The 20,803-nt window shown below is 38.6% G+C and overlaps 1 protein-coding gene across 1 annotated transcript in view; it reads right to left on the reverse strand.

Moving 5' to 3' along the window:
- CARMIL3 (capping protein regulator and myosin 1 linker 3) overlaps positions 1–20,803 on the reverse strand; it is a 252,398-nt gene that overhangs the window by 147,852 nt on the left and 83,743 nt on the right. Inside the window, exons 22-23 of the mRNA XM_053702312.1 lie at positions 5,795–5,863; positions 2,155–2,248 (exon numbers count right to left, since the gene is read on the reverse strand). Coding sequence (XP_053558287.1) covers positions 2,155–2,248; positions 5,795–5,863 — 163 coding nt within the window. The remainder of the gene's footprint in view (positions 1–2,154; positions 2,249–5,794; positions 5,864–20,803) is intronic.

The raw sequence follows: 20,803 nt of genomic DNA on the forward strand, positions 1-20,803 counted from the left end.
AATGGCTGAATTGAGTTTAAAGAATCAAATCAGCCAATAGGAATGCAAAGTACGCCATTTTGAAACGGGTACCTTGCATTCAACTTTAGTGTACGGCGGTGACCGTATGAAAAGGATGCGCCACCAAGATGAACATAGAAGATGCCCCCGGGATGGATGAAGATGTCGCCGCCTGGATGAAGACTTCTCACCGCCTGGATGGAGATTGATGTCCGGACTTCAGGAACCATGAGTAGATATTCTGAGTTTTGTGTTAGTTTTTTTGGGGGGTTTTGTTTTTTGTTTTTTAAGATTAAGACTTTGGGCAAATTGTAAAAGAGCTGAATGCCCTTTTAAGGCCAGTGAAAAAGAGCGGAATGCCATTTTAAGGGCAATGCCCATACAAATGCTACTTTAGGGGCAATGGGTAGCTTATTTTTTTTTTAGAGTTAGGCTTTTTATTTTGGGGGGTTGGTTGGGTGGGGGTTTTTACTGTTGGGGGGACTTTGTATTTTTCTCCAGGTAAAAGAGCTGTTTAACTTAGGGCAATGCCCATAAAAAAGGCCCTTTTAAGGGCTATTGGTAGTTTATTGTAGGCTAGGGTGTGTGTTTATTTTGGGGGGGCTTTTTTATTTTTATAGGGCTATTAGATTAGGTGTAATTGTTTTTATTTTTGATCATTTTGTTTATTATTTTGTGATCTTAGTGTTTTTTATTTTTCAAAATTTTACTGTTTATTTTTGTAATGTTAGATTTTTTAAATTTTTTCGTAGGATTAGTTTTTTTTTTAAATATGTAATTTAGGATTTTTAATTGGTAGGTTTTTTTTTTAGTAATGTTAGGTTTATTTATAGTTTAATGTTAGGTTTATTTTTATTTCACAGGTAAGTTTTTATTTATTTAAATATAGTTATATTGTAATTTTAATTTAAAGTTAGGGGTGTTAGGTTTAAGGGTTAATAGTTTAATATAGTGTTTTACGATGTGGAGGGCTGGAGGTTTAGGGGTTAATAGGTTTATTTAGTGGAGGCGATGTGGGAGGCCAGAGGTTTAGGGGTTAATAACTTTATTATAGTGTCAGCGTTGTCGGGGAGTGGTGGTTTAGGGGTTAATATATTTAAATAGTATTGGCGATGTGGGTGGGCGGCAGATTAGGGGTTAATAAATGTATTTAATAGTAGCGATGTAGGTGGCAGATTAGGGGTTAATACGTTTTAAATAGTGTTTGCAATGCGGGAGGGCGGCAGATTAGAGGTTAATAGGTAGTTTATGGGTGTTAGTGTACTTTGTAACATTTTAGTTATGAGTTTTGTGAAACATTTTTGTTACCTAAAATCCATAACTACTGCTCTCAGATCGTGGTATGGATTGTGTCGGTATAGAGCATAACGCAAGCATTTAAGCCGGAACGCACAACCTGTAATACCGGCGCTATGAAAATCCCGCCCTCAAACATAATTTTTTTGAGTGCGGAATGGACGTTGCATTAAAGGCTAGAATATGCTTGCGGTATAGATATACTGCTGCAACTCGTAATATGCATTCCTGGCCATTCCAAGCGCAATGGCCAATGTTTCAGCGGTATAGCCGTACCGCAAAACTCGTAATCTAGGTGAATAATAGCTATATAAATAAAATAAATATAACCATTATACTTTGTGAACCTTCACAGTAATAAAGCCTTAAAAAGGAAGAAAATGGCAGCTGTTTTCTTTCTTTTTCTGTATTTGCGGCAGACTCGGCTGCTTTTTGGCATGCACCCCCTCGGCAGTTCTGACATATGATATGACTCCCTACACTTCCAGTGGCGTGTTTTGCCACGAATGGGATCTGTAGCAGTTTGAACACTTGCTGTCATCCACAGTAATAAAGCCTTAACCCTGGGGTTTGAAGGCCAATTAAAAACGTTCACAATACCAGGAGGCATCATGTGCCAACAAAGACTTCCATGTCTGAGTTAATGTATATGTTACAATAATCACCTATTTGGAACCCAGGCAAAGGTTAATCCACAGACAAAGTATAATGAAGAAAATCACCTTTAAAAGTGACACAGGAAGTTTACAAAAAGGTTATGGAATTTCTGTATGAGCAGCAGTAATAAAGTCGGTCTACAGAGGGTGCAATTGAAGAATGTATTCTGGTGAACACAGACTCTGTTTTAGGGCATCTCACCTTCCTCCAGGCATTTTCAGTTCTCTCTGGATGCTTTTGATAAGCCTGACAAATGTCTCCCACAGGGAAGGACATGAAACGAAGACTCCGATTCCTAAGCAAGATAATCCAGAGGGTAGGAAAGAGAGGAGGTTAACAGCTGATAAACATAAATATTGCATTTTTCTTATTGTAGTGTAATATCCTATATTCTAAAAGGCCAGGTATGTTTGTCCGATGCAGTCATGCTCACTAGAGACTGCAGCGCGAGACAAACATACCTGGCCATAAGGATCAGTGACCGCCGACTGGGCTGCGCACGAGAAAATGCGTAAGACGACCAGCGCTAGGAGGGTTAGGAGGGAGGCGGGTGAGCGGCACATCGCTGAGGGGGCAGAGCTGGTGGGACCGCTACGCTACAGAAAAAAATATCTTTGACATATCAGCACCAGGAGGGTTAGGAGAGAGGTGGGTGGGCAGAACCTCGCTGGAGGTGGGCGGGCAGAGCATGTAGGACTGCTACTCTACAGAAAACAAAGTTTTTTGACAAAGGCCGTGACGACCAGCGCCGGGAGGGTTAGGAGGGAGATGGGTGGGCGGCACCTCGCTGGAGGGGGGCGGGAGTGGGTCGGACTGCTATGCTACAGAAAAAAAAATGTTGACAGCGGCACAGAGGGGGTATCCGAGTGGATGGGGGATCAGAGAGTAGAGAGGGGGGATCAGAGGGTAGGGAGGGAGTTGGGCAGCTACAAACATACCTGGCCTTACACATTTGAACCCGTGTACAGGGGCTTTAAGACTAGTAATTAGATTTATAGTGGGCTATATAATTGGTGTAGCTATGTCACTGATTGTTAGAGAAGGTGCATCACATAGAATTTATGCTAATAATATTTGAGGTTGGAATATTTAGCATTATTTTTTTACATGTACTATATTTCATATTATTTCATATGCTGCACAGAAATTTTAGGCTAAATGAAAATAAATGTTCTCTACATTGTTGATGTCAACCTTTTGGAGAATCATCATAATTAATTAAGATATTTTAATCTACATATGTTGTAAAATATTGGTAATATACTATGTGTTTTTTTTTCATAAGCACTGGTCTATATATATTTGATTATGGATATGGTGTATATTTGAGAGGGTGAGTTGGTGAAAAAATAAGATTTGTACATATCTGTGAATATTTTGTTTATATTTTAGGCATATAATTTAGGTCTGTCATAACAAGTAATTGTCTAGGAAAGCTATTTTTGTTCCTGCTGCAGTAACGCGTACTCTACCTTTAAGAATCAATTAGGCCCTAATTGTAGCAGTCTTTATAAGCTCTCTGTTTTCATCATGTGGTTGCTTGTGCTCTTATTCTGGCAATTACTGTTTATTCTTACTGGTTTGACTTGACTTCCCTGACTACGCTTCTGTTTAACCCTTTGTTTGGATTGACTTGATTTATTACTTTTGCTTGTTTATGGACTCTGCATTTGTTTAATGATTTTGTGCTGCTTTTTGCTGTAAGGCCTTGAACGGGCTGTCTGACTTAGATTGCCTTAAACCTTTATTCCTCTGCTATCAGAAAATCTGCATTTAGGTAATGTTGCATGTTTACCTAAATGTTTATATATGACTAAACTGCTACAAAGTTATGTCTTTCTTTGATATTTGAATTTATAAACGTACAGTTACTTCCTAGTACTTAATTTATGTTTGTTTTGTAGGAGCTGATTTAAGTACTAGAGAGAGTTTGGCTATTTAGTCTCATTCTCCTCTTACCCCTGGCCTTTGTTTTAACACTGTGTTTATGTCCAGTGCTCTAGTAAGGGCTTGTGGTAAGCTGTGCCTCTCAACCATTGATTCTAGCTTGTTAAACTGTTGTTTCAAGGTCTTTCTGGCAATATATATATATTTGGGCCGGCCGTTATATCTTATGGTGAAAATTAAGGTTGGTGAAACCATGGGAATCTATTAATCTTTATGCATATTATCCAAAGAATGTTTGGATGTTCAGTGAACAATTTATTTCTGCATTAGCTACTTATTTTTTCTGCATTAGATTGGGAAAATGTGAACAACATTGGAATGTGAAATATTCATATTTTCATGTCAGGTTTGCGCACATGAGAATATACAATCGGGATTGCGCAAGAGTGGGGTGTTTTCCCCCCCACTTTTTTCTCCATTGGCTTCTATGGGGAAATACGTGAACGCGCATGCAATATTCTAAGTTCGGCTTTTTGCACTTGTCGGGATAGCGCACGAGCGAAAACAGTTTACTTTCAACTCATAATACAAGCGCAACCCGACGAGCGCAAAAAGCTTACTTCCAGCGCAATTAACGCTCCAGCAGAAGTGTTAATTAGTGCACCACTTGTAATCTGGCCAACAATGTTTACAATTCAGTTGTTGTATAGTTAATTAACACATCATGTTCATCTGCACATTTTCAACAGAAAAGTTGAACTACTAATGTTTCCTACTGGACCAAAGGACTATGGGCACATATTTGCAAACGAGGTTAACAATGCCTCACCTTTTTGTTTCAAATATCAGTTTTAAATATAGATTTCCTCATGACAGGGAAGTGCTACTCTGGGTAGTGTTTAAGAGTAGCAGGGATTGAAGGGTACAGCAAGAAATTACACGTTGACTGTTGTTTTTAGTGGGCCTTATTAACATGACAGATATTATATTTTGTGATGGGCAAGCTAATATTTTGGAGAACCTTTTGCTAAGCTCCACCCCTGCTTACAGCATTCTAAGTTTCCATATAAACTCTACAGCAAGGGAGGAGATTAGCAATACGCATGTGCACTCACATCCCTCCCCCGCCACCACAACAATAACCATTAGATATAGTCTCCATATGTAATGTATAGCAGTACGTCACCTGACAAGAGGAGGTAGTTTAGCAGGGGGGAGATCCTTGCACTATATGCAAATACATTATAAAACATGACAACACAAAGCTACTAAACATGACTCAGGTGCCAAATAGAAGCGTAGAAGCGTGCCACTGAATGAGTGACAGTTGAGGATTGTCAGAAAGATTCACACAATTACCACACCTTAGTTTGCACTCATTTTTAGGGGGGTAAATCAATACTGAGGAATGGGATGATGTAATCCCCGAAATGTCACATAATAAATCCTTTACAAGTTAAAGAAATGCTGAGAGTGCTAACATTTCAGCCAATATAAAGATAAAATTAGATAATATTAATAATGTTCAATTTTTATTGCACAAATTATCATTAAATACATTTATGTTCAATTATGTAATCAATTTGAGCTTAGGATATGATATAATAATAGAGCTTAGGATATGATATAATAATAGAGCTTAGGATATGATATAATAATAGAGCTTAGGATATGATATAATAATAGAGCTTAGGATATGATATAATAATAGAGCTTAGGATATGATATAATAATAGAGCTTAGGATATGATATAATAATAGAGCTTAGGATATGATATAATAATAGAGCTTAGGATATGATATAATAATAAAGCTTAGGATATGATATAATAATAGAGCTTAGGATATGATATAATAATAGAAAAATAGTACACTGCCCCCACCTGGCTACTTCATAAACTGTGTGTATATATTTATATATCATGTCATGAATAGTTGCAGTTGTTACACTCACTTCTCCAGGGCTCGAGCAACATCCATAAATCCAGTGGCTGTTACTGCATTTTTGTCCCACAACACAGACCTGAGAAAGAAACAGTGAGAGGAAAATGGCAAAAAGGGGAATGAAGTGACAGTGGAAGAGTAAAAGTAAATGAATGAGAGATAAAAATAAGAAAATAGAGGAAGAGGGGAGAATGAAAAGAAGACAGTGTAAGAGAGAGAGAAAGGGTAAACAAGGGGGGAAAACAACAAAACATTAGGTTTCTATAGTAATAACAGTATACGCTGTAGAAAAGTGATACATATCATTACCCTTTTATACTGAAACTGGAAAATACTATTTAATTAATTAGAGCACAGATCATTAACCCCTTAAGGACCACAGCACTTTTCCATTTTCTGTCCGTTTGGGACCAAGGCTATTTTTACATTTCTGCAGCGTTTGTGTTTAGCTGTAATTTTCCTCTTACTCATTTACTGTACCCACACATATTAGATACCGTTTTTCTCGCCATTAAATGGGCTTTCTAAAGATACCATTATTTTCATCATATCTTATAATTTACTATTAAAAAAAGTATAAAATATGAGGAAAAAAATGGAAAAACACACACTTTTTCTAACTTTGACCCCCAAAATCTGTTACACATCTACAACCACCAAAAAACACCCATGCTAAATAGTTTCTAAATATTGTCCTGAGTTTAGAAATACCCAATGTTTACATGTGCTTTGCTTTTTTTGCAACTTATAGGGCCATAAATACAAGTAGCACTTTGCTATTTCCAAACCACTTTTTTTCAAAATTAGCGCTAGTTACATTGGGAGACTGATATCTTTCAGGAATCCCTGAATATCCCTTGACATGTATATATTTATATTTAGAAGACATCCCAAAGCATTGATCTAGGCCCATTTTGGTATATTTCATGCCACCATTTCACTACCAAATGCGATCAAATAAAAAAAATTGTTCACTTTTCACAAATTGTTTCACAAACTTTAGGTTTCTCACTGAAATTATTTACAAACAGCTTGTGCAATTATGGCACAAATGGTTGTAAATGCTTCTCTGGGATCCCCTTTGTTCAGAAATTGCAGACAAATATGGCTTTGGCATTGCTTTTTTGGTATTTAGAAGGCCGCAAAATGCCACTGCGCACCACACATGTATTATGACCAGCATTGAAGGGGTTAATTAGGAAGCTTGTAGGGAGCTTTTAGGGTTAATTTTAGCTTTAGTATAATGTAGTAGACAACCCAAAGTATTGATCTAGGCCCATTTTGGTATATTTCATGCCACCATTTCACCGCCAAATGCTAACAAATAAAAATAAAGCGTTACATTTTTCACAATTTTAGGTTTCTCACTGAAATTATTTACAAACAGCTTGTGCAATTATGGCATAAATGGTTGTAAAAGCTTCTCTGGGATCCCCTTTGTTCAGAAATAGCAGACATATATGGCTTTGGCTTTGCTTTTTGGTAATTAGAAGGCAGCTAAATGCTGTTGCGCACCACACATGTATAATGCCCAGCATTGAAGGGGTTAATTAGGGAGCTTGTAGGGAGGGTTAATTTTAGCTTTAGTGTAGGTATCAACCTCCCACATGACACATCACACCCCCTGATCCCTCCCAAACAGCTCTCTTCCCTCCCCCACCCCACAATTGTCCCCGCCATCTTAAGTACTGGCAGTAAATCTGCCAGTACTAAAATAAGAGATTTTGGGGGATTTAAAAAAAAAAGAGATAATTCTGCTCTATAGGATCCCCCCTTAGCCCCCAACCTCCCTGATCCCCCCCAAACAGCTCTCTAACCCCCCTCTCGGCCTTATTATGCGCCATATTGGGTACTGGCAGCTGTCTGCCAGTACCCAGTTTTAAATCAAATATGTTTTTTATAACATTTTATTATCTTAAAAATTCTATTTTCTGTAGTGTAGCTGCCCCCCCCTCAACCCCCAACCTCCCACCCTCCCAGATCGTTAAATTACAAGTTAATTTGTAATGTTCCCACCCTCTCTCCCACCGTGTACCACTTAACATTTGTTCCATAGTGTAGGGTTCCCACCCGCGCGCGCACTCGATCTCGCCCCCCTTCCCCACCGATGGCCGCCCACCCGCCTCCCTGGATCAGCTCCCACCCACCAACGAACATGGCCATTGATGGCCGATGCAGAGAGCGCCACAGGGTGGCTCTCTCTTCATCGGACGGCTAAAAAATGTTATAGCAGGATGCCTCAATATCAAGGCATCACTGCTATAACATGAAAGCAGTTGGAAGTGATCAGGATCGCTTCCACTGCTTTCAAAGACCAACGACGTACGGGGTACGTCCTTGGTCATTAACTGCATTTTTTTGCAGGACGTACCCCATACGTCGTTGGTCGTTAAGGGGTTAAAGGGACACTAAACCCAATTTTTTTCTTTCGTGATTTAGATGGAGCATGAAATGTTAAGCAACTTTCTAATTTACTCCTATTATCAATTTTTCTTAATTTTCTTGGTATCTTTATTTGAAATGAAAGAATGTAAGTTTAGATGCCGGACCATTTTTGGTGAACAACCTGGGTTGTTCTTGCTGATTGGTGGATAAATTCATCCACCAATAAAAAATGCTGTCCAGAATTCTGAACCAAAAAAAGCTTAGATGCCTTCTTTTTCAAATAAAGATAACAAGAGAACAAAGAAAAAATGATAATAGGAGTAAATTAGAAAGTTGCTTAAAATTGAATGCTCTATCTGAATCACAAAAGAAAAACAAATTGTTCAGTGTCCCTTTAAGAGTTTAAATATTTGTACAGTTTTTTACTATTACATTTCAAAGACAGAATTTTTATTATTGTAATTTTATTACATTTCAAAGACAGAATTTTAATTATATACTAGTGAGCAGTCTATTTAACATGGACCTTCCTGTTAATTTCAAAATGAATTTACACATCTCTAAATTAAATATTTCAGTATGTTAAACTAGTGCTCTGTCATATGTATGATACAATTCAAGTCTAATGTCCATTTAAACAAGCACAAGTTTATGTACTAACCCTGTTTGTATTATTACACAATTTGTCAGTGTGTACAAAAGTCAGATTGTATGTTATCTGAACGTCTGTGATATCTTTGACTAAATGTCAGGTTTTTGTGATGTAAAAAATGAGACAAAGATAAATAATTTCAGAACTTTTTCCACCTTTAATGTGACCTATAAATTGTACAGCTCAATTAAAAAACAAACTGAAATCTTTTAGGTGGAGGGAAGTAAAAATAAAAAAATAATCTAATACTTTGTTGAAGCACCTTTTGATTTTATTACAGCACTCAGTCTTTTTGGGTATAAGTCTATCAGCATGGCACATCTTGACTTGGCAAGATTTGCCCACTCTTCTTTGCAAAAACACTCCAAATCTGTCAGATTTTGAGGGCATCTCCTGTGCACAGCCCTCTTCAGATAACCCCACTGATCGGATTCAGGTCTGGGCTCTGGCTGGGCCATTCCAAAACTTTAATCTTCTTCTGGTGAAGCGATTCCTTTGTTGATTTAGATGCATGCTTTGGGTCATTGTCATGCTGAAAGATGAAGTTCCTCTTCATTTTCAGCTTTCTAGCAGAAGCCTGAAGGTTTTGTGCCAATATTGTCTGGTATTTGGAACTGCTCATATAATTCTCTCTACCTTGACTAAGGCCCCAGTTCTAGCTGAAGAAAAACAGCCCCAAAGCATGATGCTGCCACCACCATGCTTCACTGTGGGTATGTGTTCTTTTGGTGATGTGCAGTGTTGTTTTTGCACCAAACATATCTTTTGGCATTATGGCCAAAAAGTTCAACCTTGGTTTCATCAGACCATAACACCTTTTCCAACATGCTTTTGGGAGACTTCAGAATTTAGCCGGGCTTGGGTGTTTTTCTTCATGAGAAAAGGCCTTCGTCTTGCCACTCTACACCATAGCCCAGACATATGAAGAATACGGAGATTGTGGTCACATGTACCACACAGCCAGTACTAGCCAGATATTCCTGCAGCTCCTTTAATGTTGATGTAGGCCTCTTCTCCATGCAATTGGGATGTCAGCACTGCTGTTATAACAAAGTGCTCGTGTGACAGAGTATGACTGCAATACTCCCAAAACGTATAAATGACTTTGAGTCACCAGCACTTAAAAATATTATAAATCTTTATTTGGAATAATGTTGAAAGACTTAGTTAGCAACTTAATGAAATAAAGTCTGGCACAACCCAGGCTGTATGTATAAAGTAAGAAAGGTATTTTAACTATAAGCACCATGTAAAAGTCCCTACTCGGTACACTGACCCGGATAGGTCAAATATCTATGATTAGCTCTATAGTTGCGGTAACCCTACACTCCACATGATTTAGCGGTACTGGGCTTGTTTAAAATACATAGAAAAATAGAGCGTGAACGAGTTCAACACTCTCCCCTGACGCGTTTCGCCCGATTGGGCTTCAAAGCCCAATCGGGCGAAACGCGTCAGGGGAGAGTGTTGAACTCGTTCACGCTCTATTTTGAAGCCCAATCGGGCGAAACGCGTCAGGCGAGAGTGTTGAACTCGTTCACGCTCTATTTTTCTATGTATTTTAAACAAGCCCAGTACCGCTAAATCATGTGGAGTGTAGGGTTACCGCAACTATAGAGCTAATCATAGATATTTGACCTATCCGGGTCAGTGTACCGAGTAGGGACTTTTACATGGTGCTTATAGTTAAAATACCTTTCTTACTTTATACATATTAACAAGTTATATCCATACAGCCTGGGTTGTGCCAGACTTTATTTCATTAAGTTGCTAACTAAGTCTTTCAATAATTATACGCTACGCCGTAGATACTGTTATAGTAACTGGGTTGTGCCAGTTTTAACTTAAACTACCAAACCGCTGTATGAATGAGCGTGCATTGTAAGACCTCACAGACGTATGAGTGTGATTGATACTGCCTGATAGTCACAGCGTTTGCTGTGCCACACGGCGCTCAAACTGAAACTTATATATTAACTTGCAACACAGTTGCGAAATAACTATAAACTGTAAGATAATCATTACTTATATAACCTGGGTTGTGCCAGATTAGACTTACTTTTATTGTCAAATCGAATTCTGGGAATGAATGTGTGTTACAATGGTGATTCGTATTAGAAACTAATGGACAATTAACTTTAATCATATAATCTGGGTTGCGCTAGACCAAGCTTTAACTTCAAACACAGCTTTCAGAGCTTTCGATATTACTAGATGGTGTACCGCTGATACCGAACACAAACTGAACCATAGAAAGCATTTAGTGAAAGTGGGTTGTGCCAAATTTAACTAGAGCTATAAACCCAGTATATGAATGAATGTGTACCAAAATAATTTTTCAGACCAATGAATGAGAATTATAATACTTGTGAGTCATAACATTGGCTATGCCACAGGGCACATAATTTGAACTCCCACACAGTGGCAATTTTGCTGTACATTGGCCCAGAATAACCTATGGTACTGTGAATGAACCTTGGGACATTTGTCAATCAATAGAATCTGGGAGGCGCCTGAATTATTGCAGATAAAGTTTTCTATGAAGTATATGCCCTAAATTTAGGAAGACCGATTAATATGAGCCATAGTATTTTTGCAGCAATTGCTGTATGGACTAATCAGGGTCAAATTATTTAATAACTTTAATTGAACATATGTGGCTAGATCGGAGGTCTGGGCGACACAGAACTATGTTTATCGTGACAATAACCGTATTCCAGTTTCTAGGAATATGTGCTTAATGAAACATAGAAAACTATAGTAACACCAAGCACGCACACATTGCTATTTATACAAGTATACAGGCTAAAACTGTAGCCCAGGTTACAACTGTTCAAACCATTTTGTGAATATTTAATTCACTATTACCCCTACTCTTTGATAGTTATTATTAATATATAATACTCATAACTTTGATATTACCCATTATACTGAATTATGATAGCATAAGTCTATCAAGCTGAGATTACACTACCTGGATTAGAACCTTTACATTAGCTCTATTATTTAGATTAATACTATAGTGGTAACCATTACCTAGTTGATTTACTGAATTATTTAGATCACTATTACTGGTGAATTTATTCAGGCCGAATTATCATAAATTGTGATCTAACGTGGAACTTATTACACTGATTTGGGCACTGGAGCAAATTTTAATTGTGTATGTATTAACCAAACAATTTTGGTTTTTTAATTTTAATACCAATAAAAGTTATATTTTAATATCCTGTTGAGAAATCCCAACCCTTAGTTTAGACCTAGAGTGCTGTAAGTGCATACTTTGGGAAGTCTGGTATCCTTTATACCATTCTTCCTTGTTGTCTATATTTATATTTGTGCACAAGCACCAGGAAAAGTCAAAGAAGTGCCACTGTTCATCCTTGTGAGTCTAAGTTGATACGAACCAAAGCCTGTACTAAACAGTGAATATCAGGAAGTTTAGCAATCTTTCTGTGAAATAAAACAGAAAGAGCAGAGATTTGTCCCTTCAAGGAACTTGCAGACAAACCCTTATCCAAACCATCCTGAAGAAACTGTAAGATTCTAGGAATTCTGAAAGAATGCCAAGAGAATTTATGAGAAGAACACCATGAAATATAAATCTTCAAAACTCGATAATAAATATTTCTAGAAACAGATTTACGAGCCTGTAACATAGTGTTAATTACTGAGTCAGAGAATCCTCTATGACTAAGCACTAGGCGTTCAATTTCCATTCCTTCAAATTTAATGATTTGAGATCCTGATGGAAAAACGGACCTTGAGACAGAAGGTCCAGCCTTAATGGAAGTGGCCAAGGTTGGCAACTGGACATCTGAACAAGATCCGCATACCAAAACCTGTGAGGCCATGCTGGAGCCACCAGCAACACAAACAATTGCTCCATGATGATTTTGGAGATCACTCTTGGAAGAAGAACTAGAGGCAGGAAAATATAAGCAGGTTGATAACACCAAGGAAGTGTCAACGTATCTACTGCTTCCGCCTGAGGATCCTTGAACCTGGACAAGTACCTGGGTAGTTTCTTGTTTAGATAGAAAGCCATCAGATCTATTTCTGGAAGACCCCACATCTGAACAATCTGAGAAAACACATCTGGATGGAGTGACCACTCCCCTGGATGTAAAGTCTGATGGCTGAGATAATCCGCTTCCCAATTGTCTATACCTGGGCTATGAACTACAGAAATTAGACAGGAGCTGGATTCTGCCCAAGCAAGTATCCGCAATACTTATTTCATAGCTTAGGGACTGTGAGTCCCACCCTGATGATTGACATATGCCACAGTTGTGATATTGTCTGTCTGAAAACAAATGAATGGTTCTCTCTTCAACAGAGGCCAAATCTGAAGAGCCCTGAAAATCACACAGAGTTCCAAAATATTGATTGGTAATCTCGCCTCTTGAGATTTCCAAACTCCTTGTGCTGTCAGAGATCTCCAAACGGCTCCCCAACCTGAAAGACTCGCATCTGTTGAGATCACAGACCAGGTTGGATGAACAAAAGAGGCCCCTTGAACTATACGATGGTGATCTAACCACCAAGTCAGAGATAATCGAATATTGGGATTTAAGGATAATAATTGTGATATCCTTGTATAATCCTTGCACCATTGGTTCAGCATACAAAGCTGAAGAGGTCTCATGTGAAAACGAGCAAAGGGGATCGCGTCCGATGCTGCAGTCATGAGACCTAAAACTTCCATGCACATAGCTACTGAAGGGAATGACTGAGACTGAAGGTTTCCGACAGGCTGCAACCAATTTTAAATGTCTCTTGTCTGTTAGAGACAGTCATGGACACTGAATCTATCTGGAAACCCAAAAAGGTGACCCTTGTCTGAGGAATCAAAGAACTTTTTGGTAAATTGATCCTCCAACCATGTTTTCGAAGAAACAACACTAGTTGATTCATGTGAGATTCTGCAGAACGTAAAGACTGAGCTAGTACCAAGATATCGACCAAATAAGGAAACATCACAATAAACTGCTCTCTGATTACAGAGAGTAGGGCACTGAGAACCTTTGAAAAGATTCTTGGAGCTGTCGCTAGGCCAAAAGGAAGAACGACAAATTGGTAATGCTTGTCTAGAAAAGAGAATCTCAAAAACTGATAATGATCTGGATGAATCGGAATATGAAGATATGCATCCTGCAAGTCTATTGTGGACATATAATGTCCTTGCTGAACAAAAGGCAGAATAGTCCTTATAGTCACCATTTTGAAAGTTGGTACTCTTACATAATGATTCAAAATTTTCAGATCCAGAACTGGTCTGAATGAATTTTCTTTCTTTGGGACAATGAATAAATTTGAATAAAACCCCAAACCCTGTTCCTGAAATGGAAATGGCATGATTATCCCTGAAAACTCCAGGTCTGAAACACACTTCAGTAAAGCCTGACCCTTTTTTGATTTGCTGGGATGCGTGAGAGAAAATATCTTCTCACAGGAGGTCTTACTCTGAATCCTATTCGGTACCCCTGAGAGACAATACTCAGAATCCATTGATTTTGGACAGAATTTATCCAAACATCCATGAAAAATCTTAATCTGCCCCCTACCAGCTGAGCTGGAATGAGGGCCGCACCTTCATGCAGACTTGGGGGCTGACTTTGGTTTCTTAAATGGCTTGGATTTATTCCAATTTGAGGAAGGTTTCCAATTGGAAACAGATTCCTTGGGGGAAGGATTAGGTTTATGTTCCTTATTTTGTCGAAAAGAATTAAAACGGTTAGAAGTATTAGATTTACCCTTAGGTCTTTTAAAATGCCTATAAATACACCCCTCACCACACCCACAATTCAGTTTAACGAATAGCCAAGCAGTGGGGTGATAAAGAAAGGAGTAGAAAGCATCAACAATGGAAATTTGGAAATAATTGTGCTTTATACAAAAAATCATAACCACCATAAAAAGGGTGGGCCTCATGGACTCTTGCCAATATGAAAGAAATGAATTTATCAGGTAAGTTCTTACATAAATTATGTTTTCTTTCATGTAATTGGCAAGAGTCCATGAGCTAGTGACATATGGGATATCAATACCCAAGATGTAGAGTCTTCCACTCAAGAGTCACTAGAGAGGGAGGGAATAAAAACAGCCATATTTCGCTGAAAAAATTAATCCACAACCCAAAAAAATAAGTTTATTTTCATTTTTGAAAGAAAAAACTTAAATAAAAAAGCAGAAGAAGCAAACTGAAACAGCTGCCTGAAGAACTTTTCTACCAAAAACTGCTTCCGAAGAAGCAAATACATCAAAACGGTAGAATTTAGTAAATGTATGCAAAGAGGACCAAGTTGCCGCTTTGCAAATCTGATCAACTGAAGCTTCATTCTTAAAAGCCGAGACTGATCTAGTAGAATGAGCTGTAATTCTCTGAGGCGGGGCCTGACCCGACTCCAAATAAGCTTGATAAATCAAAAGTTTCAACCAAGAAGCCAAGGAAATAGCAGAAGCCTTCTGACCTTTCCTAGGACCAGAAAATAAAACAATCTTTAGTAGCTTCCACATAATATTTCAAAGCTCTTACCCCATCCAAAGAATGTAAGGATCTCTCCAAAGAATTCTTAGGATTGTGACATAAGGAAGGGACAACAATTTCTCTACTAATGTTGTTAGAATTCACAACCTTAGGTAAAAATTGAAAAGAAGTCTGCAAAACTGCCTTATCCTGATGATAGCTCAGAAACTCTTCTAGCAGAAGAGATAGCCAAAAGGAACAACACTTTCCATGAAAGTAGTTTAATGTCCAAAGAATGCATAGGCTCAAATGGAGGAGCTTGTAAAGCCTTCAGAACCAAATTAAGACTCCAAGGAGGAGAAATTGATTTAATGACAGGTTTAATATGAACTAAAGCCTGTACAAAACAGTGAATATCAGGAAGTATAGCAATCTTTCTGTGAAATAAAAACAGAAAGAGCGGAGATTTGTCCTTTCAAGGAACTTGTAGACAAACCCTTATCCAAACCATCCTGAAGAAACTGTAAAATTCTAGGAATTCTAAAAGAATGCCAGGAGAATTTATGAGAAGAACGCCATGAAATGTAAGTCTTCCAAACGCTATAATAAATCTTTCTAGAGACAGATTTACGAGCTTGTAACATAGTATGAATCACTGAGTCAGAGAAACCTCTATGACTTAGAACTAAGCGTTCAATTTCCATACCTTCAAATTTAATGATTTGAGATCCTGATGGAAAACGGACCTTGAGATAGTAGGTCTGGTCGTAACGAAAGTGGCCAAGGCGGGCAACTGGACATCCGAACCAGATCCGCATACCAAAACCTGTGTGGCCATGCTGGAGCCACCAGCAACACAAAAGACTGTTCCATGATGATTTTGGAGATCACTCTTGGAAGGAGAACTAGAGGCGGGAAGATGTAAGCAGGATGATAACACCAAGGAAGTGTCAGCGCATCCACTGCTTCCGCCTGAACATCCCTGGACCTGGACAGGTATCTGGGAAGTTTCTTGTTTAGATGAGAGGCCATGAGATCTATCTCTGGAAGCCCCTACATCTGAACAATCTGAGAAAACACATCTGGATGGAGTGACCACTCCCCTGGATGTAAAGTCTGGTGGCTGAGATAATCCGCCTCCCAATTGTCTACACCTGGGATATGCACCGCAGAAATTAGACAGGAGCTGGATTCTGCCCAGGCAAGTATCCAAGATACTTCTTTCATAGCTTGGGGACTGTGAGTCCCACCCTGATGATTGACATAAGCCACAGTTGTGATGTTGTCTGTCTGAAAACAAATGAACAGTTCTCTCTTTAGCAGAGGCCAGAACTGAAGAGCCCTGAAAATTGCACAGAGTTATAAAATATTTATTGGTAATCTCGCCTCTTAAGATTTCAAAACCACTTGTGCTGTCAGAGATCCCCAAACACTTCCCCAACCTGAAAGACTTGCATCTGTTGAGATCACAGTCCAGGTTGGGTGAACAAAAGAAGCCCCTTGAACCAAACGATGGTGATCTATCCACCATGTCAGAGAGTGTCGTACATTGGATTCAAGGATATTAATTGTGATATCTTTGTATAATCCCTGCACCATTGATTCAGCATACAAAGCTGTAGAGGTCACATATGAAAACGAGCAAAGGGGGGTCGCGTCCGATGCTGCAGTCATGAGACCTAAAACTTCCATGCACATAGCCACTGAAGGGAATGACTGAGACTGAAGGAGCCGGCATGCTGCAACCAATTTTAAACGTCTCTTGTCTGTTAGAGACAGAGTCATGGACACTGAATCTATCTGGAAGCCTGTCTGAGGAATCAATAAACTTTTTGGTAAATTGATCCTCCAACCATGTTTCCGAAGAAACAACACTAGTTGATTTGTGTGAGATTCTGCAGTATGTAAAGACTGAGCTAGTACCAATATATTGTCCAAATAAGGAAACACCGCAATACCCTGTTCTCTGATTACAGATAGTAGGGCACCCAGAACCTTTGAAAAGATTCTTGGAGCTGTTGCTAGGCCAAATGGAAGAGCAACAAATTGGTAATGCTTGTCTAGAAAAGAGAATCTCAGAAACTGAAAGTGTTCTGGATGAATCGGAATATGAAGGTATGCATCCTGCAAGTCTATTGTGGACATATAATGTCCTCGCTGAACAAAAGGCAGAACAGTCCTTATAGTCACCATCTTGAAAGTTGGTACTTTTACATAACGATTAAAAAAATTTAGATCCAGAACTGGTCTGAATAAATTTTCTTTCTTTGGTACAATGAATAGGTTTGAATAAAACCCCAAACCTTGTTCCTGAGGAGGAACTGGCATGATTACCCCTGAAGACTCCAGGTCTGAAACAAAAACACACCAAATGAACAGTGGCACTCCTTAGGCTTTTCCTCTAATAGTAACTAAATAAAGAGGTATAGGTTTATCAATTTTACAATAGCTGGAGGAAATGGTGCTTGTGCACAAATATAAATATAAACACAAAGGAAGAATGATATAAACGATATCAGAATTCCCAAAGCATGCACTTATAGCACTCTAGGCCTTAACTAAGGAACAGAATTCCCCAACAGGATTTTAAAATATAACCTTTATTTATTATAAAGTTAAAAAACCAAATTTGTTGGCTGTTCCGATCAGCCAATAGAATGCAAGCTCAATCTGATTGGCTGTTCGGATCAGCCAATCGGATTGAACTTGATTCTGATTGGCTGATTCCATCAGCCAATCAGAATTTTCCTACCTTAATTGCGATTGGCTGATAGAATCCTATCAGCCAATCGGAATTCGAGGGACGCCATCTTGGATGACGTCCCTTAAAGGAACCGTCATTCTTCAGTTGGACGTCGGAGGAAGAAGATTGATCCGCGCCGGAGTTCTTCACGATGGAGCCGTTCCTCATCGGATGAAGATAGAAGATGCCGCTTGGATCAAGATAGTTGCCGGTCTGGATCGCCTCTTCTTCCCGGATAGGATGAAGACTTTGGAGCATCTTATGGACCTCTTCAGCTGCAGGATTATGGATCGCCAGCCCCCGCTTGGGTTGGATGAAGATTTCGGAATCAGGACCGATCGGTGATAACCGGCGAGGTGAAGATAAGGTAGGAAGATCTTCAGGGGCTTAGTGTTAGGTTTATTTAAGGGGGGTTTGGGTTAGATTAGGGGTATGTGGGTGGTGGGTTGTAATGTTGGGGGGGTATTGTATGGGTTTTTTTACAGGCAAAATAGCTGAATTCTTTGGGGCATGCCCCACAAAAGGTCCTTTTAAGGGCTGGTAAGGTAAAAGAGCTTTGAACTTTTTTAATTTAGAATAGGGTAGGGCATTTTTTTTATTTTGGGGGGCTTTGTTATTTTATTAGGGAGCTTAGAGTAGGTGTAATTAGTTTAAAATTGTTGTAATATTTTTCTAATATTTGTAAATATTTTTTTATTTTTTGTAACTTAGTTCTTTTTTATTTTTTGTACTTTAGTTAGTTTATTTAATTGTATTTATTTGTAGATATTGTATTTAATTAATTTATTGATAGTGTAGTGTTAGGTTTAATTGTAGATAATTGTAGGTATTTTATTTTATTAATTTATTGATAGTGTAGTGTTAGGTTTAATTGTAACTTAGGTTAGGATTTATTTTACAGGTAATTTTGTAATTATTTTAACTATTTTAGCTATTAAATAGTTCTTAACTATTTAATAGCTATTGTACCTGGTTAAAATAAATACAAAGTTACCTGTAAAATAAATATAAATCCTAAAATAGCTATAATATAATTATAATTTATATTGTAGCTATATTAGGGTTTATTTTACAGGTAAGTATTTAGCTTTAAATAGGAATAATGTATTTAATAAGAGTTCATTTATTTAGTTAGATTTAAATTATATTTAATTTAGGGGGGTGTTAGGGTTAGGGTTAGACTTAGCTTTAGGGGTTAATCCATTTATTACAGTAGCGGCGAGATTCGGTCGGCAGATTAGGGGTTAATAATTTAAGTTAGGTGTCGGCGATGTTAGGGAGGGCAGATTAGGGGTTAATACTATTTATTATAGGGTTATTGAGGCGGAGTGATGCGGATTAGGGGTTAATAACTTTATTATAGTAGCGGTGCGGTCCGCTCGGCAGATTAGGGGTTAATAAGTGTAGGCAGGTGGAGGCGACGTTGAGGGGGCAGATTAGGGGTTAATAAATATAATATAGGGGTCGGCGGTGTTAGGGGCAGCAGATTAGGGGTACATAGGGATAATATAGGTAGCGGCGGTTTACGGAGCGGCAGATTAGGGGTTAAAAAAATATGCAGGTGTCAGCGATAGCGGGGGCGGCAGATTAGGGGTTAATAAGTGTAAGGTTAGGGGTGTTTAGACTCAGGGTTCATGTTAGGGTGTTAGGTGCAGACGTAGGAAGTGTTTCCTCATAGAAAACAATGGGGCTGCGTTAGGAGCTGAACGCTGCTTTTTTGCAGGTGTTAGTTTTTTTTTCAGCTCAAATGGCCCCATTGTTTTCTATGGGGGAATCGTGCACGAGCACGTTTTTGAAGCTGGCCACGTCCGTGAGCACCGCTGGTATCTAGAGTTGCAGTGGCGTTAAATTATGCTCTACGCTCCCTTTTTGGAGCCTAACGCACTGAAAACCCAGCCATTCTGTGAACTCTAAATACCAGCGGTATTTAAAAGGTGCGGGGGGAAAAAAGCATGCGTAGCTAACTCACCCCTTTGGCCGCCAAACTCTAAATCTAGCCGCTTAGCTTTTTCTGGATTTACAGGGATGCGTGAGAGAAAAAATCTTCTCACAGGAGGTCTTACTCTGAATCCTATTCGATACCCTTGAGAGACAATGCTCTGAATCCAATGATTTTGGATAGAATTTATCCAAAAATCCTTGAAAAACCTTAATCTGCCCCCTACCAGCTGAGCTGGCATGAGGGCCGCACCTTCATGCGGATTTAGGGGCTGACTTTGGTTTCCTAAATGGCTTGGATTTATTCCAATTTGAGGAAGGCTTCCAATTGGAAGCAGATTCCTTGGGGGGAGGATTGAGTTTTTGTTCCTTATTCTGACGAAAGGAACGAAAACGGTTAGAAGTCTTAGATTTACCCTTAGGTTTTTTATCCTGAGGCAAAAAAACTCCTTTTCCCCCAGTGATAGTTGAAATAATAGAATCCAACTGAGAACCAAATAAATTATTACCTTGGAAAGAAAGAGATAGTAATCTAGATTTAGATGTCATATCAGCATTCCAAGATTTAAGCCACAAATCCCTTCTAGCTAAAACAGCTAAAGACATGGATCTAACATCAATTTTGATAATATCAAAAATGGCATCACAAAATGATTAGCACGTTGCAGTAAGCTAACAACGCTAGATATGTCAGAATCCAATTCGTGTTGCGCTAAATTTTCCAACCAGAAAGTTGATGCAGCCGCAACATCAGCCAAAGAAATAGCAGGTCTGAGAAGATGACCTGAATATAAATAGGCCTTCCTTAGATAAGATTCAAGCTTCCTATCTA

This window comes from Bombina bombina, chromosome 2 (assembly GCF_027579735.1).
Source record: "Bombina bombina isolate aBomBom1 chromosome 2, aBomBom1.pri, whole genome shotgun sequence".
Lineage (NCBI taxonomy): Eukaryota > Metazoa > Chordata > Amphibia > Anura > Bombinatoridae > Bombina > Bombina bombina.